Raw genomic sequence first — 21,681 nt, forward strand, 5'->3', positions numbered from 1 at the left:
TGAAGATGGTAGATATTTTCTAAGAAACTAAAGAATACAGATCTAATCGGCCATATACTCGTAATTCCTGTTTAGTTTAACAAATTGATAAGAAGTTCCTGTTATCTAGTTCTCACGTTGTATTAAGGTTATATTCATTTTATACTACTCTTTTATATTTAGTAAATCTGTTTAGTATGAATGTAATTCTTATTTACTTCCCTGAATTCAAAAATTCTAGCATTACATTAAAAAAAATAAACTATTAAGCACCACCTAAACTGGGAACATTACGAGACAATCGCAAGAAAAATCTCTAGGTCTATCCACTAATCATGCATTATTTATATGAATGATGGTTTGGTTGTCGACCATTGTTAATAGATTATCTAATGGGAATATTGTAGACAAATTTCTTTTGTTTTACCGACGTTTCGGCAAATTTATGCCTTCATCAGAGTAATATAAATTTTGTAGAGTTAGTTGCATGTTTTAACTATATCATAACCGTTGAATACAGGGTAACATACTCTAAACCAAAGTGAATATTTCAGAATTTCCATGTGTACTATTTGAAATAAGACTGTACATACATATGATGCAGAGCCTCCCCGCGGACTAGATTGCTTAATATTAATGAACAACAACCAGTTTCATACACAGACAAAACGAAAGAACCTTGACCTCTTGCAGGCAATAGTTTCAAATCTTTTTCTTACATTTTTTTGTTTTGCAATATTATCTACCCATAATTACAACATATCGCGAGTAGAATGGAATAAGTTCTTTATTTTAACTTCAACTAGTTACTAATTTTTGCAAAAGTTGGTGAAACACTATGAAGTTTTTTCTTAATAAGAAAACATTCCCAAAATTGTGGTATTGCAAGAGATAGATGAAAATCTATTGAAGAAAACTCCAGATATTGATACTTTTTTGTAATTAAAGGGATAACAAAAAAAAAATTGTCTCTTGAGTTCGTGATCTCTTAAGAAGCGTGACACACCTTCTCACGAATAACAACCACGTGACTCGCCCTTATATCCACATACTAGGAGTCTGCAGAAGAAATCTCCCTCTATTTGTGGCCAACTAATTTACTATCAAATGAAAATACTTCAAATGAGCTCAAATATATTGTTTCCGCTCATCATAGCCATGAAATTCTTCTAACAGCAAAAAGGTTAATAAAATAATAAGTCTACCAACTTATATTCTATATTCTACAACTTGATGATTCTATATCTCACGATTAAGGTAAGCGAGTTAACATGAGACAGAACAATGTGTTAAGAGTTTTATAAGCGCGATTCCGTCCAACAATTTTCTCTTAAAAGATGATGCATTCTTCAATTCCTTTTTTACAAGCATTTGATTCCGGTTTTTAGCTGCAATGGATGATGGTTTCAGCAGTCCCTTAATAACTACCTAAATTTCACTAGACTTTCTTCTACCTTCGAAAATTATAGGAAAGATAGGGAGAGCTTTAATCATACAGTTATTTTAAACTGAAAAGCATTACGAAGTAAGTAGTGTACCGTATCACTGCTACATTAATGTGTTCCTTTTTCCAGAGTATAAGATATGGTCAAATGAAAAATGAAAAGTCTAAACTGAATATTTACTTTGTGTACATATGACAAAGAGCTTGGAGTTAATTGAAAATGAAAATTAAACTGATACTTCTATAGAACCTTCCGCCTTTCTTAACCCCTTAACTGGTATCCTCAAAATCTCAACTTCAACTAAGTATCGTCGGGTCAGCTTAGACCCGAAACTTTAAATGCACATTACTTTTAAAAGGTCATTGATATAATTAAAGTCGATTTAGTTTTTTCTTAGAAAATTTATTTAGCAAACGAAAATGATGAATATTTTATTAAATTTGTTTCATAAGATTAAGAAAAACAAGAAATTTACTGAAAAAACTTTATTTTCTTAAAGTTAGATGTTCATTCCAAGAAAAGAAAAGTCCTAAAGAAAAACAAAATTTGTTTCCCCATAATTCTGCAAGTACCGAATTATCATGATGCGAGTATAACATACTTGTTTTGTTTTGGTACACAAAACCAACGTTTTGTTGCCAGTAAAAACAAACAATGAAGTTCCGACGGTCGTTTTTCTTTATTTGGATTATATAAGAGGGGTTTTCTTTTTTATTTTTTTCGTAATGTCCCCGAGTAAGACAAATATAGCTTTCCTAGTTCATGGACCAGCTTAACTAAACAGAACCAGTTATCAGCAATAATATTAAATATTATAGAATAATATTAAAAAATAGAACAGAAAACAAACTCCAAAACATAAAAATAAAAATTATTAAGAAAAAAAGTTATAACGTAAATGGTATTGTCGGGTCAAATTTGACCCAAAATCTATATTTTATTTACTGGCACTGGTCAATAACGACTGATGTCTGGTCGATTGTTGGTGAGGATGAAAGAGGAGAATTCAGAGAAGGGGAGATGTTTATAGTTAATTCCTACAAAATGCCACACAAAAGAAAAATGCGCGGGTCAAATTTGACCCGACGATACCAGTTGAGGGTTAAAAAAAGTAAAAAAAAAAAGTATCATTTTGCAGGAAGTAAAAATACCCTGGCTGCAGTGTCTACCTAGACATAATCATCACGCTAATAAACTAGTTCCAAGTAATTAAGAATTTGCACCCTACTTAATAGCGGCAATTTTAATAGTTTCTCGCCTGAAGATAGGCCATACCCGGTTGACCCATGGTTACCTCATGTGTCAGGATAGCCCTCCCACATGCGGTTCATGTAATGAACCCGTGACTGTGCAGCATGTACTTGTGGAGTGTTCTAAGTATGAGCAATGTAGACAGCGTCACGGTGTTCCGAACTCACTGGAGGAAGCCTTAGCAAATGACCAGACAAGAATAGATAATGTAATAAAGTTTTTGAAGGAAATTAAATTAATTAACAATATATAGGAAAATAAATTAATATATAGAATCATGTATATAAAATTTTTTAAACATGTATATATAACTGTATTTAATTGTATTTAGGTATGAATGTAATTTATAGTGTGAATGAGTTAACTTTAAGTGTATAGCTTTAAGAATGGAGTTCCGTAAGTGATTGTTATAGCAAAACGTTGTGTATAAAGTTGGCATGGCATATCCACTGCCACAGGGCGGTAAAGGGCATAATAACCACCTGGGTTCATTGCCTTAGAAAAAAAAAATAAATAAATAAAAATAGCGGCAATTGTTTTTTTTAGAAGTCAGTTATTCTCCTGTATTTGCTTCATGTTCGCTTTGATTTGTTAGCTACCTAGTACAATCATTGCTATTTAGATTCGCTTGTCCTAGGCTTAAAACTTCTGGGAATGCATGCTGCTATGATTCTTACCGTATTAGTTGTTACTGCAGGAGCTGAGAAGAACTAGTCCACTAATCTAACATATCAAAGACCCTACTCCAGTCTTATAACATCAAAAATGGTAACAGGAATGCGACAAAGTTTGGAGGATGAAACTTACATAACCTGTACTAACAAGTTCTACTGGCAGAGATTTTAAATAATTTACTTTATTATTATTACTTTTTTCCTTTAACCTAACCCATTAAGTACAGCAGATAATAATAAAAGAATCCGTAGTATTTAAGAAAAAGTAATTGAAAGTCAAAACATTTTTAGATAAACAAAAAATCTTGAAACTAAACAATAATAAGAGATTCCCCTAAAAACTCCAGGATAGAATATTCCAGCAGATAAATAAATTAAGATTACTTAATACTCCCAACATATTTTAATGGAATTCAAATAAAGAAAAGAAAGGATTAATTAATAGGAAGATATTCAAGGAAGAATAATAGATGTTATTAAATTATTGAAGTAGATGCAATTGTATAACTAATAACAAAATTACTCTACTTTCTACAAATCTTTTCTTTTACAACAACAACTAGAATATTTGATTATTATTATTATTATAACCAGATGTGGTAAACACTAAATTGGTAAAATATATAAGAAAACAACTGTTTATATTTGATACATTATAATTAAATTAACGATACAAACAACTTAACTTCTAAAAGCACAAAGTAGGCAATGTTCTATATCGAATTTCCCCCATATCCTTTCCATTTTCTTGGAAATTATTTATCCCATTGTCCTTATCTACATGAAATAGTAAGGGATATTTCTCCCTTTGCCTATGTTAATACTATGAATCAAACAAAATAAAGGGAATAAGTGTTTATTTAGTCCTTAGATTGTCTTTTCCAAGAAATTTCTTATTACTCTCTGTCCGTGCTAGTCAGAGAAGACTATCTGAACGCTAAGAACTCAAAATTGAAAATCTCCTCTCTCCTTAACAAATTCCTTCACTTTCTAGGTAGAAATCTGAATTGAATTCTCCACACCGTCGACTTTATCCTACTAAAACCTACCCAATAACTTACACTATTACTAAGAATTACGACTCTTCAGCCAAAATATTTATTTGTGTAAATTATCGGACTAGTTTTTTTTTTTTTTTTTTAATTTAATTTAATTGCAACTGCACAAAATATACATCTAGCAAATGTGTATTTACAGATAAACATTTGATTGTGCCACAGAGCTGGCTCAGTGCCACAACCAGGATGACGGGATGAGAGAAACCAGCCAGCGCTGGAACTCTCTAGGAACTTATTGGGGTTTAGGAAGCCATGAGGTCACGTGGCCAACGCAGGATGGGACGATGTGGATAGTGATTGAGCCAGAGGATTTGGGTGATCACAGAGAGTTTGCTGTGGATATTTAGGAAGCGGGTGTGGATTAACTCATTTACATAGGGGATATTGAGATCGTGATGGAGGGTGCGGTTGGAGACACATAGAATGGTGCGTTAACGATTCGGCGGAGGACTTTAGACTGGAAAGATTGGATAGATTAGATATTGGATGGTTTGGCGGAGCCCTACAATTCTGCTCCACATTATGTCCATATTGGTCGTTAAAAGTGTTTTGTGAAGTGTAAGTTTGTTTTGTAGGTTCATGGAGGATTTCGGTCCAAGGAGTCTCCTTAGTAGTCCATAAAGTCTGTTCAGTTCTTATCAGACTAGTAACCTACAATTTTTTGAAAATAAATTAGATTGTTTCAGATCTCTCACCATCCACCTTCAGGTCTCAATTAAAACCTTCTTCTCTTTAAAAGATCCGATATGATCACTTACTCCAAACTTAAAATTATATTGTCTGGGATAAATATGTTCCAAAACAATTTATCTTTGAGCTAAACAAAAAATTTGAATTTAAGAAATATCTTACACTAGCTCTTAACTGTATTAAAACAATTGCGTATAAAAAGTAATATGAAAGAATAAAAGTACCGTCGCAGTTAGGAAATAAATATGTGTATGACCTATGCGTTGCATGAATAATGCGAACAGTAGACTTGTCGGAACACAATGAATATTTCATTACTTTCTGTGATTGCACACGTATATAACTGAATTACTTTCTGTGACATTGTTTTCGAAGAGTTTGCTTAACAATAAAATGTCCCATTTGCTGCTGAATCGCAGAACGTTTTTTTTGAAAAGTATTCCATTGAGAGAAGTACATTTGATATGATGTTTTTACGCCTAAATTGTCATCAAAGTTTCGTATCATCAATAGAGTACATAAACATAGTTTTACATATAAACAATCAGAAAAAAAAGTGATATAAAAAATAGTTAATTTATTTAACAAGTGCGGAAAGTAGTACTTTTCCTCACGCGAGGCAGGGTTTGCACGCGCGAGCGCAAGTGCAAATTGCCGAGTGTGAGGAAAATACTTTTTTCTGCAACCATGTAGGGAAGTTCTCATTACTCAATTAAAATCAGCTGTGTAATGCCCAACTTCCCACACTAGTGGGGGGAAATTCCCATTAGTGTCACTTTCCGCACAAGTGAGTGGAAAAACTTTATTGTGCTTCCTTGATATAAGAAGTTTTGTTATTAAATATTTTCTGTAAAACTTTAATAAGCTTGTTTAACGTAACTAAATAATTAAAAAACGAATATTAATAAAATAAAATAAAAATTGAAAGGAATATAGAAATAAAAATAATACTTTAATAAATAATTAGATATTTTTAATTATAACAGTTAAAAAGGTTATAGTGTTACCTTATAGAAATTTAAAATGGATTCTAGTGATTCCTGTTTAGAAAACACTCCTCCATCAATAAAAGAAACAGCAGAAAATGTAATAAGTAATGTAAACACGTAAGTAATGTAAATAATTGTAATATAACAATAAATGTTTATAATAAATAAATTACTTTTTGTAGACTGTAAAAATGAAATTTTTAATTTTATTAGTTAATAAATGGTTGCAGAAAAAATATAATATTTAACTTGAGTGTAAAGTATTTTCCTCACGCGAGGCAAAGTACTACTTTCCACACTTGTTAAATATAAATAACTATACACTCGAGTTAAATATTATATTTTTTCTGCAACCATTAGGGTTATTAACTAAAAAAAAAAACTAAACAGGAATCACTAGAATCCATTTTAAATTTCTATAAGGTAACACTATAACCTTTTTAACTGTTATAATTAAAAATATCTAATTATTTATTAAAGTATTATTTTTATTTCTATATTCCTTTCAATTTTTATTTTATTTTTTTAATATTCGTTTTTTAATTATTTAGTTACGTTAAACAAGCTTATTAAAGTTTTACAGAAAATATTTAATAACAAAACTTCTTATATCAAGGAAGCACAATAAAGTTTTTCCACTCACTAGTGAGGAAAGTGCCACTAATGGGAATTTTTCCCCACTAGTGAGGTAAAGTTGGGCATTACACAGCTGATTTTCATTGAGTAATGAGAACATTCCTACATGGTTGCAGAAAATAAGAATATAACATTCTAAAACTTAAATCTATTTGCGTATAACAATTTGATAAATATCTCCATGTCTGACTACATCCGGGCGCAGGCTCAAAGTGTAAGGGTTAAGGCTAGAGGCCATTAGGACACGAAATTTACATTTATACGACCAATAGGTGTATTTATATGGGAGGTAGAGTTACTCCCCCAAAAAAAGCTGAACACCTTCAATTGGACAATTTTTTTGATGTAATAGAAGAAAAATCAGATGTTAATAATAATCTGAAACAATCTTTTTTTAGGTCTGTGAGAATTATTAAGAGGAATATTTTGGGCACCCTGGTTCTCAAAAATAAACTAAAATTGCAAAAAGCTCAAATTTCCATTTTAAGTATCGCCAACTGCATGATATGAACTAATATTTTGTTCAAAATCCAGTCAACCACAAAGTGAAACTTTCAAGCATAAATTACTCGTTAGAAATATTAAATTTTCAATTCATCTCAGGAATTACTAATGGAAGATTTTGTAGCCCTCAAGCAGCGAATAAAATGGGCGAAATATTGGACAAGAAAAAAAGTCTTGAGTTAATTGATATCGTTTTCATAAAAAGGAGACAAAAACAACTTAGATTTCAATCAAGCATTAATAGAATTATTAAAGCATAAAACAGAAATTCAAATAACTTTTTAAGTAGTGTTTGGTTAACACAGAATAACCTTCTAAACACTTCAATGGTCTCTAAAACCAAGTTTAGTGGCCAACCAAACAATACTTAAAGCGGTTTTTGCCTTTGTAAAAAATCAAAACATTAAAAAAAGAAAAAGAATTAGACCAAGGTAGAATCATGAAGGATTTTTAAAAGTTACGGTGGGAAAATATTTTTTTAGTGGCCACAATCGTGTGTAAGATGATAGTGCAGAAATAGGACCGCTTCGTCCTGAATAGCGTTAAGATGTACGATAACCGCAACGTTAACAACAACCTAACCTAACTTCTAGTTTTTTACTAACGCTACAAAATACCATATTTACTTGTAATACTTTATTTTGGGGTAAACAATAAAATTTATTCTATAAAACTTGAACTTTACAAGAACTATCATCACAGAGAATGGTTAGGTTTGACTATTTCAGGTCGCCATGATGACGTCAGTAGGCCATAGATAATACAGCCATTTTTTTTGGCGATCAACTTTAAATCTAGTGTTCATAAATTTTACTATGTGAAAGATCGGCCATTAAAAAGCCGTGCTAAAAAAAGTTGTAAACTAATTACTGTACATATTTTAATTCTATATTCTAGGTTTTTATCATTAAAATGCTATTAATATAATCTGTTAATTTTAATGTCTGTTTCAATTAAAAAACCGTATAATAAATTATATACGAGGGTCGTTTGAAAAGTCCGTGCAAAGTCAGAGAGATAGCACCACTGGCGCGTATCGAGGTTATGTTTAGTTAGTAGCATCTCTTGGAAGAACACACACCAAGTTTCAGCCAGATCGGTCTATTTCTTTGTGTTTGGCATTCGTTTGAATCGAGGAAGTCGAGTGATTTTCAAAATATGGACGAAAAATAATTTCATGTGTTGATTAAACACTACTTTATGAAAGGCAAAACGCCTCAGGAGACTAAAGAGAAGCTTGATAAACATTATGGTGACTCTGCACCTTCGATTAGAACAGTTTATAAGTGGTTTCAAAATTTTCGGAGTGGCCATATGGGCACAAGTGACGCTGAACGTTCTGGACGCCCTGTTGAGGTTACTACTCCAGAAATCATTGATAAAATCCATGATATGGTGATGGATGACAGAAGAGTGAAGGTGCGTGAGATTGCTAGTGCTGTGGGCATATCGAATGAACGGGTACATAATATTTTGCATCAACATTTGGAAATGACAAAGCTATCCGCAAGATGGGTGCCGCGATTGCTCACGCTTGACCAAAAACGAAATCGTGTGAAGTGTTGCAAGGACGGTTTGCAGCTGTTCCAGAAGAATCCGCACGACTTTAAGCGTCGTTTCGTCACTGTGGATGAAACATGGATACATCACTACACTCCTGAGACCAAAGAACAATCTAAACAATGGGTTACCAAGGGGGAATCTGCGCCAAAAAAGGCGAAGACCGTTCCTTCGGCCGGAAAGATTATGGCGACTGTCTTTTGGGATTCGCAAGGAATAATCCTTATCGACTATCTGGAAAAAGGTAAAACTATTACAGGTGCATATTATTCATCGTTATTGGACCGTTTGAAAAGCGAGCTGCAAGAAAAACGCCCACGATTGGCCCACAAAAAAAGTCCTTTTCCATCACGACAACGCACCAGCTCACACCTCAGCAGTTGTGGTCGCAAAATTAATGGAAATAGGGTTCCAACTCGTTTCACATCCCCCCTATTCTCCAGACTTGGCTCCCTTGGACTACTATTTGTTCCCCAATATGAAGAAATGGCTGGCGGGAAATAGATTTTATTCAAACGAGGAGGTGATTGCAGAAACGAATGGCTATTTTTCAGACTTGGACAAATCCTATTATTCGGAAGGGATCAACAAACTAGAGCAGCGTTGGACGAAGTGTATAAGCCTAAAAGGAGACTATGTTGAAAAATAAAAAAGGTTTACCCCAAAAAATTAAGTAGTTTTTATTTTTGCACGGACTTTTCAAACGACCCTCGTATACTGATATTTTTGCTGCCTAAATTTGTGTTACTCAGTTAAAGATATATGTTTTTTAATTTATTTAACGGCGTCATTAGAACCATCATCTCTTTTTTGTGTGTGAACTACCGTCATGCGAACAGTTTTCTCTCGCTACAGACAACACTGTCCAGTGATACGTACAGGTTGGAGTGGAGTGTTCCCTAAATCTGAATTCTTTAGTCAATTCTTGACTAGCTTGTCACTGCTTTCTTGATCTGTTATTTTGTTACCATGATACAGATAAGTCGAAATATTCGGGTGAATTTGTTAGAAGGTTCACTGATATGAAACTGATGATTGGCACAGACTACAGTCAGGTCTAGAGTAAGTAGTTCCAGTTTGTGTTTAGAAGAAACGAGCTTTTAATTATAGAACATTTATAGAACATGATTATTTTTGTCAGAAATTCAATTTAAATTTACTCCATATTGTAATATGGCGATATTACAATAATTTCGAGAAGATTGGAGAGTAAAGCAACAGTGATTAGCAAAGAACATTATGTATAACCTTAAAACTGAATCAGCCTGCCAATAGAAGTAACTAGATGTGGTGATAACAACAACTAGGGTGACTGTAGCCAGCTAGATCTACAGAAGGAGATTCTCCAATCATGGCCATATTGGACACGAAGTGGTTAATCGGTTAGGAAATCCTTCTAGGACAGCAATGACGACAATCTTATGACATAGTTAGGAGCTCCAACTAGTGTGAAGAAAACTATACTGTAAAATATCTGCTGTGAACAACCACACGATTTAAATCTTGCTAATATTCTCAAGGTTATGACTCCCGAATCTTCTTCAAACACCGAACATTTAAGTTATATTTAATTCTGATCAGTTTATAAGGAAATATACCCAATTCCTCTGAAGAAAAAGGACCCGTAATTGAATTTTAAGGAACAATGTTACCAGTATAAGTTGTAAAATTTGCTATGCTTATAGTAGTACAAGAAAGAGTGTTAAAACTACTTTAATTTTTGTGTAAAAGGACGCTAAACATGAGATTTGATGCACTTTTTCTTATAAGACATTTAATTCAGCCAAACATTTTAGTTCCATTTTCCATTTAGTTCGGTTTTGGAAATTTCCTTCAAACTGAAAACTTTATCATTTATTAGAATAGACATATGCATCTTCTTTTTTATACCGAAATAATATCGACGAAACCTCGTTCTCCCTTAAATCGATTTTTCTTAAAAACAAATAATTAAAATAAAAAGTTGTAGATTAATATGAGCACAATAAGTAAAAAGTAAAGTAATTGCCTATTTTTTTTTCAGGCAGGGCTTAACGTCCAATTACCAATTAGGTGTCGTGGACGGAGGCGGAAGCTCGTACTTTACTATGAACAATTTTTTTCTAACAAATAAAAAGTAGTGATACGCGGGATTCGAACTCGGGATCTCCCACTTACAGAACTATACTTTATAACCACTAGAGCAGTAATTCTCAACTTATTTTTTGGCCGCGGCACACTTTTAACAATTTCAAAATTTGGCGGCACACTAATAATAAGATAAGTTAACAATAATCTTTATTTTTATAATTAAAAAAAAGTGATACAAAATACAAAATTTATAATAATAGGGAAGGGATTAGCTATGAGGTTAGCATACTGGACTCCTAAGCGGAGGTCCCGGGTTCGAATCCAGCAGCTGACCCTTAGATTTTCTCTTCCTAGGAGCTTCTTACAGCTCACCGTCCGGTGATGGACAGTGTTGTCTGTAACGAGAGAACACTGTCCGGAGGCCGGCAGTGCACTGGAAAAAGCTCCGGGCGCTAATAACCTCAGCTGTTGATGCGCCAAAAAAAAAAAAAAAAAAAAATAGGAAATTGCATGGCTTATAGCCGTCTGCAAGAGTTAGCTTTAAGTAAAGTAAGGAAAAAACAAATAAATATCGTAAAATCAAAATAAAGAAAGAACAAGAATCAGAAAAAGATGGAGGATGAAGTATAATAGAGAGCCAAAGAAGAGCAGCAAACCAAATTGTGAAGCTTTTACAAAAGAATAAAATAAAACATTAAACTTCTTGAAAATAAAATACAAATAAAAGATATTTAAATTTTAGGCTCTCTATTTAAAATTTTGTATCTTAAATTCCAGACACTCCTGGCAAAAGTAATCAATGGAAGATAATCCGAGGTAGAAAGCAAAGTAACAATATAATGACCAGAAAGACTAGAACTACCCATTATTCGGAGTCGGAACTCACCTAGAGTAGGACATGTAGCTAAGAAGTGATCAAGATGCTCCAGTACCATTAAGGAGCACAGAGAGCACATACCATCACCACCTTGCCGCTCCAACCAAGGGCCACTATTCAGCCTGAGTAGCTCGGCTCGAATTTTAAAGAGCCAGCTAGGGTCTCTAAAATTTGGTTTTTTGTTTGCTATATGACCAAAAAGACAATAAGTTAAGTTTAAAAGTATTTCACTTATCCATAATACACTGTGTAAAATAGTTTATTTTTATTTTAAATATAAAATAAAATAATCTGTACCACAAAAACAACAGTATATGTTTATTAAGGGATTAATTACAAGTTAATAATAAGAATACTTTTAATGAGAAATTTGAGCTTTTTGATAATTTCGTTTATATTTGGTCGTATAACTGATAATGTTACTCTCATATCGTCTTCTATATTTATTATATAATTTTTATTGTATGCATTTCTAAAATTTGGTGGCATACGTACTTCAAAACTTGAAAAGCAAATCGTTGGCGCTACTTTTTAGGAGGGAAAAAATAAATCAAAAAAGTTAAAAATCAATTCAACTCAAGTGGCATTTCCGTTTGTGCATTTTTTTTTTTAATTTTGAGATTCTAGCAGCAACACATCTCTCAATCTGAATGGCCTTGGATTATAAAAGAAAAAGTATTTTTGAAGGCGCTAATTGCCAAGAAGTGGATGCGCCTCTCCACCAAAAGTAGTAACACATTTATCCCACTAAGTAGAGGGCTACTTCAATCCCCCACCTCAAGTATCTTTAAGTCTTGGATAAGTTCTAGAATTAATTTTTGTTAATAAAAAAAAAAGAGAGGGACACTGCCAGCTAGAGTAGTGAATCTGGAAGTAGTTACAGTATAGCCAACACTGGCGTTTACACACGAATCTCGTCCCCCACTCAGTTCCGTTTGTATACAATCTCAGTCTATCTCCGTTACTCTTCGGCTACACCGGTTTCTAGACGCTAAAATTTTTTTAGTTTTCACTTTCAGTTGTGCTTCGTACTTAGTATAGTGCACTCTCTGGGGGTTCAACCAGGCCATGCACAAACATGGTCCATCATGCAGGAATTATCAAATTTACGGCCACCTTACTCTTAATAAATTTAGCCATTGTTACAGGTCTGTATTTTATTAAATAATTATTTTATTAGCTAGAAAAATAGACGTTTGAAAATATGTAATTCAACAATTCAGTCCAACTGTTTACAACAGTATTAATAAACAAACGAATAATTTTAAATGGAACCACTAATAAGTAATCTCTGATTAAGTCGCTAATAATATAGACTGCACCCTGAAGATAGCGCACAACTTCGAGGGAATTTGAACGGGTGGCTAGCACAGTAATCTTAAATACATTTCATTTATTCTTGAATATCATTACATCTATTTCTTAAAGTTGAATCTGGTTATATATTCCGGTTACTTGGTTTCTAAAATGGAGTTACTTTCTTCCGATTTATTCAAGGATTCTTGTTTTGAAGTTAACCGTGAATTTATTTATTCACCGCAATATGACAGTATGTCAGTGTGTGTAAAGGTGGTGAATTATAGAAAGTAAATCTTATTCAAATTTAGAATATTCAAATAGGTATTATTTAATGAAACTTTTAAAAATGCCTCTAAGTGAAAGTTTATGTGATTGATTCATAGAGGCCCTCTCTATCATTAATATTACCGCCCGGAAGTAGTTTTAAAAAAAATCTGTTAATAAAAAAAGAATATTGCCAATTTCCGTTATATTTTTTGCTACGCATTCGACCTAGGTCATCTTTAGGGTTTGTGATTATTAACAATTACAATATTTTTTTCTGCCATTGTTATATGTAGGGTTGGTGTGTTTTTAGTTCTGTCTTTTAATGTACTATAAAGGAAAGCTTACTCGCTGGTACTTTTGCCCGAATCTCAAATACAATCACATTGTACACTCATTGTAACACATCTAAATATACTCAACCCAAATTTTATATCCAACAATTGGTTAGGATTGAATACTTTCAATTCTTCTTCAATCCCTAAATTTCAAGGCTAATGTTTAAATAAATGCCACGAACTTGGCAGTTTTTTAAATTTTATTGTAAAATTTAATCGAAATCTTTTAAAAGTTTTTATTACTTGATCTAAGACAGGGTTCATTTTTTTTAACGCCTAACCATGAGGACGTCGAAGTATGGCCAATTCTTAGGCACGCTATCACTGCCTCCTCTATCTCCTTATGAATTACAAAAGATCTGTCCCAAAGTTGTACAGTGTCTTTGGATAGCTCTCTCAACTTACTGTTTGGAAAAAGCCGAACTTAAAGCAATCCCATCTATCGCCAAGCGTAGAAACTTAAACGTCTCTACTGGCCAGACTTCATATTCCATAATAATTACCATAATCCATAATTCAATTACCTAAACTTCATTGTTTTGAACACCCAACTTGGAGTGCTGCCTCCGTCAATAATAATCGAAGTACGAGGCACCCCGTATATTTATATATGAAAGTAACTACGATTAAAAGTTTACAATAAAGGTTAAAACACATATGTGAATATCGTGACAAGTAAATCACAAATAATGCAACCATTAAATAATCAAGTTGGCAGCGCCGTCTTATAAATAAATATTGTGAAATTATAAGATGCGCTCCAAGACGGGGCACTTGGTTAACCACCATCTTGTATTGGTAATAATAATAATAACCACAATACTAAGAAGTTAAAGAAAATATGAAAATAATTTATAATTTTTTTTAAATGTCAAGGTCAACTCATCGCATGAACTTTTAATGAAAAATCACGAAGATCTTTCCATTCATCAATATAATTTTGAATGCTATCAAATTGTAGTAAGGTTTAAAAAAGGTAACCATCAAATACAGTAATGAGGACAATTTATTGTGATAAAATTCATTTAAAAAATGAGAGTATTTAAAAATTAATTAAATTATCAAGTTAATAAATTTTAAGCTCCGCGATTGGTTTACAGACGTGGCCCACAAAGCTATCTTTACAGATACTGGGTTCCATTTCTGGCCTATGAAGACGTCACACTCCTGAAGATTGACAAAACAGCCACTTATACAGAAATTGATATATACCACTTAAACTGAAATCAATATATAAATGATACTTAATTTCAATTAGAATTCGCACACCAACATTTCAATCAAATGGATATTTTGAATGGAACATGAACAGAATCCAAAAAAGATAGAATTTTATCAAAATAATAAAAACAGTTATAACAGATATAACAATATATAATTTTAGTGCCGCTTTCACTTCCTCAACATTTTTAGTCAAATAAAATATATATGTGTGTAGTCAAAAAGAACGTTGTAAAAAAAATAGCATCTCTGTAGGCAGGCAGGAACATTAAATAACGGTAACGCCAACAATAGCGAAGGCATAGCTAGAACCTCTACTACCGCGGATTTCTGTCGGAGTGTAGTATTTGGTATAAATTTCTTGTATTATACAGTTTGTAGATTAATAGAAACTGTTGTTCTGCAACTTATAATCTTGTAATATCTAAAACTGTATAGAGTATAACAGTGGAAATGGAAACGATTAATCGATAGGAATTATAGACCGAAATTAACATATATTTACGCTGGTTAGGTTAGTTTGAATATCAGTCAGTTCTATCGACAAACTTGTAGCCAATATCTAAACTAAAACTGTCTGATAGGACAGTTGTAAAAGGGTTGAACGTCAAAAACTGCAACATTGAAAAAAACCCAACCAGTGTTCCATCTAAGCTGCGGGCACATAAATTTTAAACATAGCGCACATGGAAAATATTCGCGTGCACAAAATTTGTTGTAAATTTAAGTAAATTTATGCAGAATGGTTAAAACCAAAAGACAGGTGAGAGAAGTTTTAAAATAAATGCCATTAATAAAAAAATTAATCCTTAATTCTAAAGTTGTTCAATAATAAGTAATTGTGAATTGTTGTTCTTGTTTGTTTTGACAAATGTTTTAATTGAAAAAAGTAGAAGTAGACAACGTTTTTACATTGTATTTAAATTTTCTTATTTTCCATTTGGGAACCCACACACTAGACTGAAAAAACAAGAACTCAATAGACGATATCGGATAACTACGAAGACTGCTAGGGCGGAGATCGGCCATGAACGTACAGAACAAACTGACTCTACACAAGACACTACTAAGACCCATCTGGACCTACGGAGCTGAGCTGTGGGGCTCTGTGAAACCTTCCAACATCCAAAGAATCCAATCCTTTCAATGCTCCTTATTATGTATCCAATTTAACCCTCCATGTAGACCTCAATATCCCCTTTTGTCAATGACCTAATCCATTCTCGGCTTCCTTAATTTCCGTAATAGCCTAAACATACATTTTAATCTCACAGCACAAGCCTTATCTACAACAACCCATCCCGACAGTCCTCCACGACGCCTGAAACGACGTTGGCCCCGCGACCTTTTACTTATTTCCTAAACTTCCTTCCAACCTCTAGAGAGTTCCAGCATTGGCTGGCCCCTCTCAGCATGCCTTCCCGATTGTGGCGCTGGATCCTTGGATTCAGCCTACAATCTGTGCATAACAAAATAATGATCACATTTACTGGATGTATATGTACATAGGTTGTAAATATATATATATATAAAATCCATTTGAATGGAAAAGGGAAACCGTAGTAATCATCTAAATTCTGTCTTCACGAACTAATGATTTGACTTGATTTTAGGGTAGTTTTTTCACTGTGTTCCGTTATAATGTGTGGTATGCTGTAAGATCGAGTCAATGCGTATAAATAGGTACAAAATTTGGCTGAATATTAATACTATTATTGTATTGTCTTTTTTGCACTTTTTTAAATTGCCGCACAAAAGTTGTTTATTTTGGAATAAATTGCACAAACCTAAAAAAGTGCGCACACAGGTCACAAAAAATTAGAGGGAACTCTGCTTAGAACTTTGACAATTTTTTTCTCTTTTTCTATAAAAGATAAAATTCCCAAATTTTCTTTATAATATAGGGTAAAATCCTCCTTTATAACTGTAATTTTTTTGTAAGCATCACAGATCTTATTGATTTCGAGAAATAAGTTGCCCAATTTGGGCAAAAACGGCATTTTCAAAAATTGTTGTTGTTCTTGTTGCTACCTTTGTTTATTTGTAAACAACGTATTTAACAACAAGAGACGGCAGAGGAATTTATTCATTTGACCTTTTTCGTATTTATCCATCGCAATGCGCATGTTATTCTTATTTCTGACCGGTTTTGGACTTTCATCAACAATCAATGAGGTAGATTAATCAAAGTCGAAATCATTTGCGAAAAGAACGACCGAAATCAATGATATTATCTAAGACTGCAAACCCAAAATTTTGCTTTTCTAGCTTCAGACTAATAATTTCAGATATTCTTTAAGTTGAGAAATTTGTTAATGTATTTGTAACTTCCGTTACAGTCATTAAAAGTGAATATTCCATTGCATTGCCCATTATAAAGGCAGTAAAGAATGCATTTTTCAATTATTTTGATTGAATAAGATTTAATTCTGCGTTTGTAAAATCGTGCGGCAGTGAATATAACGGAGTTAAGGATGTGGTCCGCAAGCTGAGGTCGGCTTAGCTAATCTACGAGTGCATTAGAAATGGATAATTAAAAACATATAATTATGCACGTTTTTGTTATCGAAGTACTCTGCGAAATAGATCTATTGCGCCGCCCAATAGGGACAGGAGATATCTCTCAACAATTCATCCAGGATATGTAGGAAAGTTTTAGCAAAAATGGAGAATCAGCGAATAAAGATAACAACTTATCCTTTTCCTGGAAAGAAATAAGATTCCACGCAGGGTGTATTCACTAACTTCGTGGTAATCACCCAGACTTTCTATGGCTAAACCAGGGATTAGAAAAGCTACCTCTGAAACCTCCCGTCAAAGTAGAGGGTACATCGGCAACCCAGAAAGAAATTCTCTAAAATAATGTCTATAAAGATTAAATTAAAAAATAAATAATAATTAAGCACATAATTAATTACTGAAAAGAACTGCCCTCTAAAGAGTTATCAGTGAAATTACCAATATTCACAGCTTAAAATAATAATAAAAATTAAATATAAATTTCTCACAGGTATCATTGTGTTCTTGGTCTCCTTGGAGATATCATGAATACAGATTTCCGTCAAATTCGCTAATATGACAAATTAAACATGTCTTGCATTATCTTAATTCATCAATGTGAAAACTAAGCGCAATCAATGGCCTCGAGTTGTCTCCTCAGAATGAAAGTCATAAGCTGGAAAACTATGAATGTAAAAATAGGAAGGGACGCCGCGCCTGGGAAAAGAGAAGTCTGTCAGTCATAATGCAATTGACATGTAAACAAACAAGATGTCTGATAAATAAGAAATGTGACCTCTGTAAAACTTCTGACACGAGTATGGTGGGTTTAAAGATTTATTTAAAATAAATAAAATCTATACAGATATTTATATGAAAATTATTCTAAGAACACAAGAGAAGTAAACGTTAATCTATTAATCAAGAAGGCTTCTCTCCATGTGTCAGAGACTTAAATTAGAAATAATAAATAATGGCCGTGGTCTAATTATGAGTAATCGAATTAGATTTGACTAGTGTGTTAATACCCTTTCTTGTAATTATACTTTAATCCTTTATTAGTAATGATGGTAAGTAGAACAGATTGGAAAGGTTTGTTTCCATATTTATTATTATCATTTCTGTGTCAAGATTAAGTTTACATCCGGTCTGCAGAAGTTAATATAACACAACAAAATAAATTGGACAAAATGTACTTTATTAAAAACATAAAACCTGGTGGAACCCACTTATTGTAAAAGTGAAGTGTCCCTTTTTCATTTTTGTTTCTTTGCGCGCGTTTTGTTGTGAATTGTTTACATCTTAGAGGGAAGGTAAAAGTGAGGTTAATAAAGCAGTCTTACACGCATTTAGAGTTGAAAGTTTTACTTGTTTTGTAATTACGTTAAGTATATTATAGAAACTGACATATTGTAGTTTTAGGTAAGATTTTTGGTTTATTTATTTCTAAAGTTGATATTAATTGTAATTATTATATTATTATTGTGACATAATTAAATTGTTTTAGGATAAATAGGTTTTACTTTGCCAAATTTGTCCTTTGGCGACCTCGTAATTTTTGGATAAAGTAACTCCAAAATGTCATTCTTAATAGTCGCATGTCCCGAGAACAGATATTGTAATATCTAGCTAGAAATTTGGGCATCTCTTAATCTTGTGCGTTTGAATGCCTCATTTTGTTTTTCTTCTTTGAATAATTCCCGTTCTGCCCGGGATGGAAACAGATATCCGTCATGGTCTTGCTTAACACCCAAGTTTCACTGTTCATCAGGGACACTAAGGTGATAATAATAATAAACTAATCATAAATAAGCGCGGCCCCATCTTTATTTACTTTCAACTCTGTGTGTTGTAAATAAGATGACAGCGTTAAAGTTAACAAGGTAAAAAAGAAGTTAAAAGGCAAGGAGACGATATGACCACCGACACAGCAGCACATCTTCAAGTACTGCCTACTTTACAAACTCAACAATAGTTCCAAGTAATACCCGTAAAAGCTATTTCGTAATGTGGAGATCAAACAAAAGGAGGCCTAGTGGAAGGAGGTAGTGATGAGGGTGCTTGTGTAAGAGATAAACGTGAAATGAACAATTGTGGAGACGGCATTGTTGCTTGATATGAATAATGCAGTCTGTTGCAGTTAAGGAACGTGTGTATTGGTTGAAGTGAATATTTAATTGTTCCCCTGCTTTTTTCCCCAAATATAATCTTATAGAATTAAATTTCAGTATAAAATTCATGTGTTTCAAGCATATCCTCTTGAGAGAAAAGAGGCGCAACTCAAAGTGACATCAGGGGTCCCCAAACTACGGCCCGTGGGCCACACGCGACCCCCTGAGGACATTTATCCAGCCTTCCGGAAAGGGCATCTCTTTCTTTGGTGGTCAGTGAGAGGAGCACTATATGTGGTGGTGCCGCAAAGCGCTGCGTCGCTCATGTACAGTACTACTTCCGATGATTCGGGACGGACGCGTCAAGGCTCCGAAAACAGTGTGAAATAACAGCAGCAGTAGGAAGAAAGGCAAAGCACTATAACTAAATCGGACATTGACCATCTCATTAGCCAAAAGCAGGTCCCTAATTCCCACAGAAATACTGGGCAGTTTGGTGATTTAAATTTACTTGTTCTTTATTTGAAATATTCTATTTGTTCCCGTTTTTTTTTTTTTTTTACATTAAAATAGTTTGTTGTATATTCCGGCCATCCTACGGTCTGAGGGTTAGTGAACTGGCCCCCTGTGTAAAAAGTTTGGGGACCCTTGGTCTACATCGACCAAAGTCGGCTATAATGGTCAATTAGCGAAGTAGCTCCGCTAAATCAAGAGTGACTCCTCCTTAAGATTATAAAAAAAGAAACATGAAATACGAGTACATATCTGGAATTTTTTGGGAGAAAAAATCAGCTGGAAAGTAATCAACTTTACTGAATAGATAGTCTTTTTAGAAAATACACGAAAACTATTTACAGAAAATGGATTTCCTTTTAGCAGCCTGCCAGAATTTGGTAAAGAATATAAAAATACAAAAGACTACTTTTAAGAAAATGAAGTTGTGCATTTTATGAAACTAAAATAAAATACACAAAGCGGAAACTACATTAATAACTTCCGTTACAAAAAGAAGCTCCGTACTTTTATTTAAACTTTTTCCCAGAAAATGTGATCTGGATTCTGGACACTACAAGGATCTATAATGTTGAGAATCATGGATTAACTGTTAACTAGAATGACTCTCCCTTATTTACACATCTGAAAGAACCATCTATCTCTACCCAAATTTCTTAGAGGATAACTAAAACTGTAAAAGAATATGGATAAAAAAAACTCCTATGAGGTTATAACTACGAGGGTCGTTTGAAAAGTCCGTGCAAAGTCAGAGAGACAGCACTACTGGCGCGTATCGAGGTTATGTTTAGTTAGTAGCATCTTTTGGAAGAACACACGCCAAGTTTCAGCCAGATCGGTCTATTTCTTTGTGTTTGACATTCGTTTGAATCGAGGAAGTCGAGTGATTTTCAAAAAATGGACGAAAAAGAATTTCGTGTGTTGATTAAACACTACTATATGAAAGGCAAAACGCCTCAGGAGACTAAAGAGAAGCTTGATAAATATTATGGTGACTCTGCACCTTCGATTAGAACAGTTTATAAGTGGTTTCAAAATTTTCGGAGTGACCACAAGTGACGCTGAACGTTCTGGACGCCCTGTTGAGGTTACTACTCCAGAAATCATTGATAAAATCCATGATATGGATGACAGAAGAGTGAAGGTGCGTGAGATTGCTAGTGCTGTGGGCATTTCGAATGAACGGGTACATAATATTTTGCATCAACATTTGGACATGACAAAGCTATCCGCAAGATGGGTGCCGCGATTGCTCACGCTTGACCAAAAACGAAATCGTGTGAAGTGTTGCAAGGACGGTTTGCAGCTGTTCCAGAAGAATCCGCCGGACTTTAAGCGTCGTTTCGTCACTGTGGATGAAACATGGATACATCACGACACTCCTGAGACCAAAGAACAATCTAAACAATGGGTTACCAAGGGGGAATCTGCGCCAAAAAAAGACGAAGACCGTTCCTTCGGCCGGAAAGATTATGGCGACTGTCTTTTGGGATTCGCAAGGAATAATCCTCATCTACTATCTGGAAAAGGGTAAAACTATTACAGGTGCATATTATTCATCGTTATTGGACCGGTGGAAAACCGAGCTGCAAGAAAAACGCCCACGATTGGCCCACAAAAAGGACCTTTTCCATCACGACAACGCACCAGCTCACACCTCAGCAGTTGTGGTCGCAAAATTAATGGAAATAGGGTTCCAACTC

At 33.7% G+C, this 21,681-nt stretch overlaps 2 protein-coding genes across 2 annotated transcripts in view; one reads left to right on the forward strand and one right to left on the reverse strand.

Annotated features, from left to right (window-relative positions):
- The window catches only part of qin (tudor domain-containing protein qin), a 224,230-nt gene that overhangs the window by 23,922 nt on the left and 178,627 nt on the right, over window positions 1–21,681 (reverse strand). The gene's annotated exons all lie outside the window — the stretch shown is intronic.
- Window positions 12,599–21,681, forward strand: part of LOC141457998 (uncharacterized) — a 50,470-nt gene continuing 41,387 nt past the window's right edge. The window contains exon 1 of the mRNA XM_074135454.1: window positions 12,599–12,881. Coding sequence (XP_073991555.1) covers window positions 12,812–12,881 — 70 coding nt within the window. The 5' untranslated portion in view covers window positions 12,599–12,811. The remainder of the gene's footprint in view (window positions 12,882–21,681) is intronic.

Source organism: Rhodnius prolixus, unplaced genomic scaffold, assembly GCF_049639745.1.
Source record: "Rhodnius prolixus isolate KJV_2025 unplaced genomic scaffold, Rpr scaffold_5, whole genome shotgun sequence".
Lineage (NCBI taxonomy): Eukaryota > Metazoa > Arthropoda > Insecta > Hemiptera > Reduviidae > Rhodnius > Rhodnius prolixus.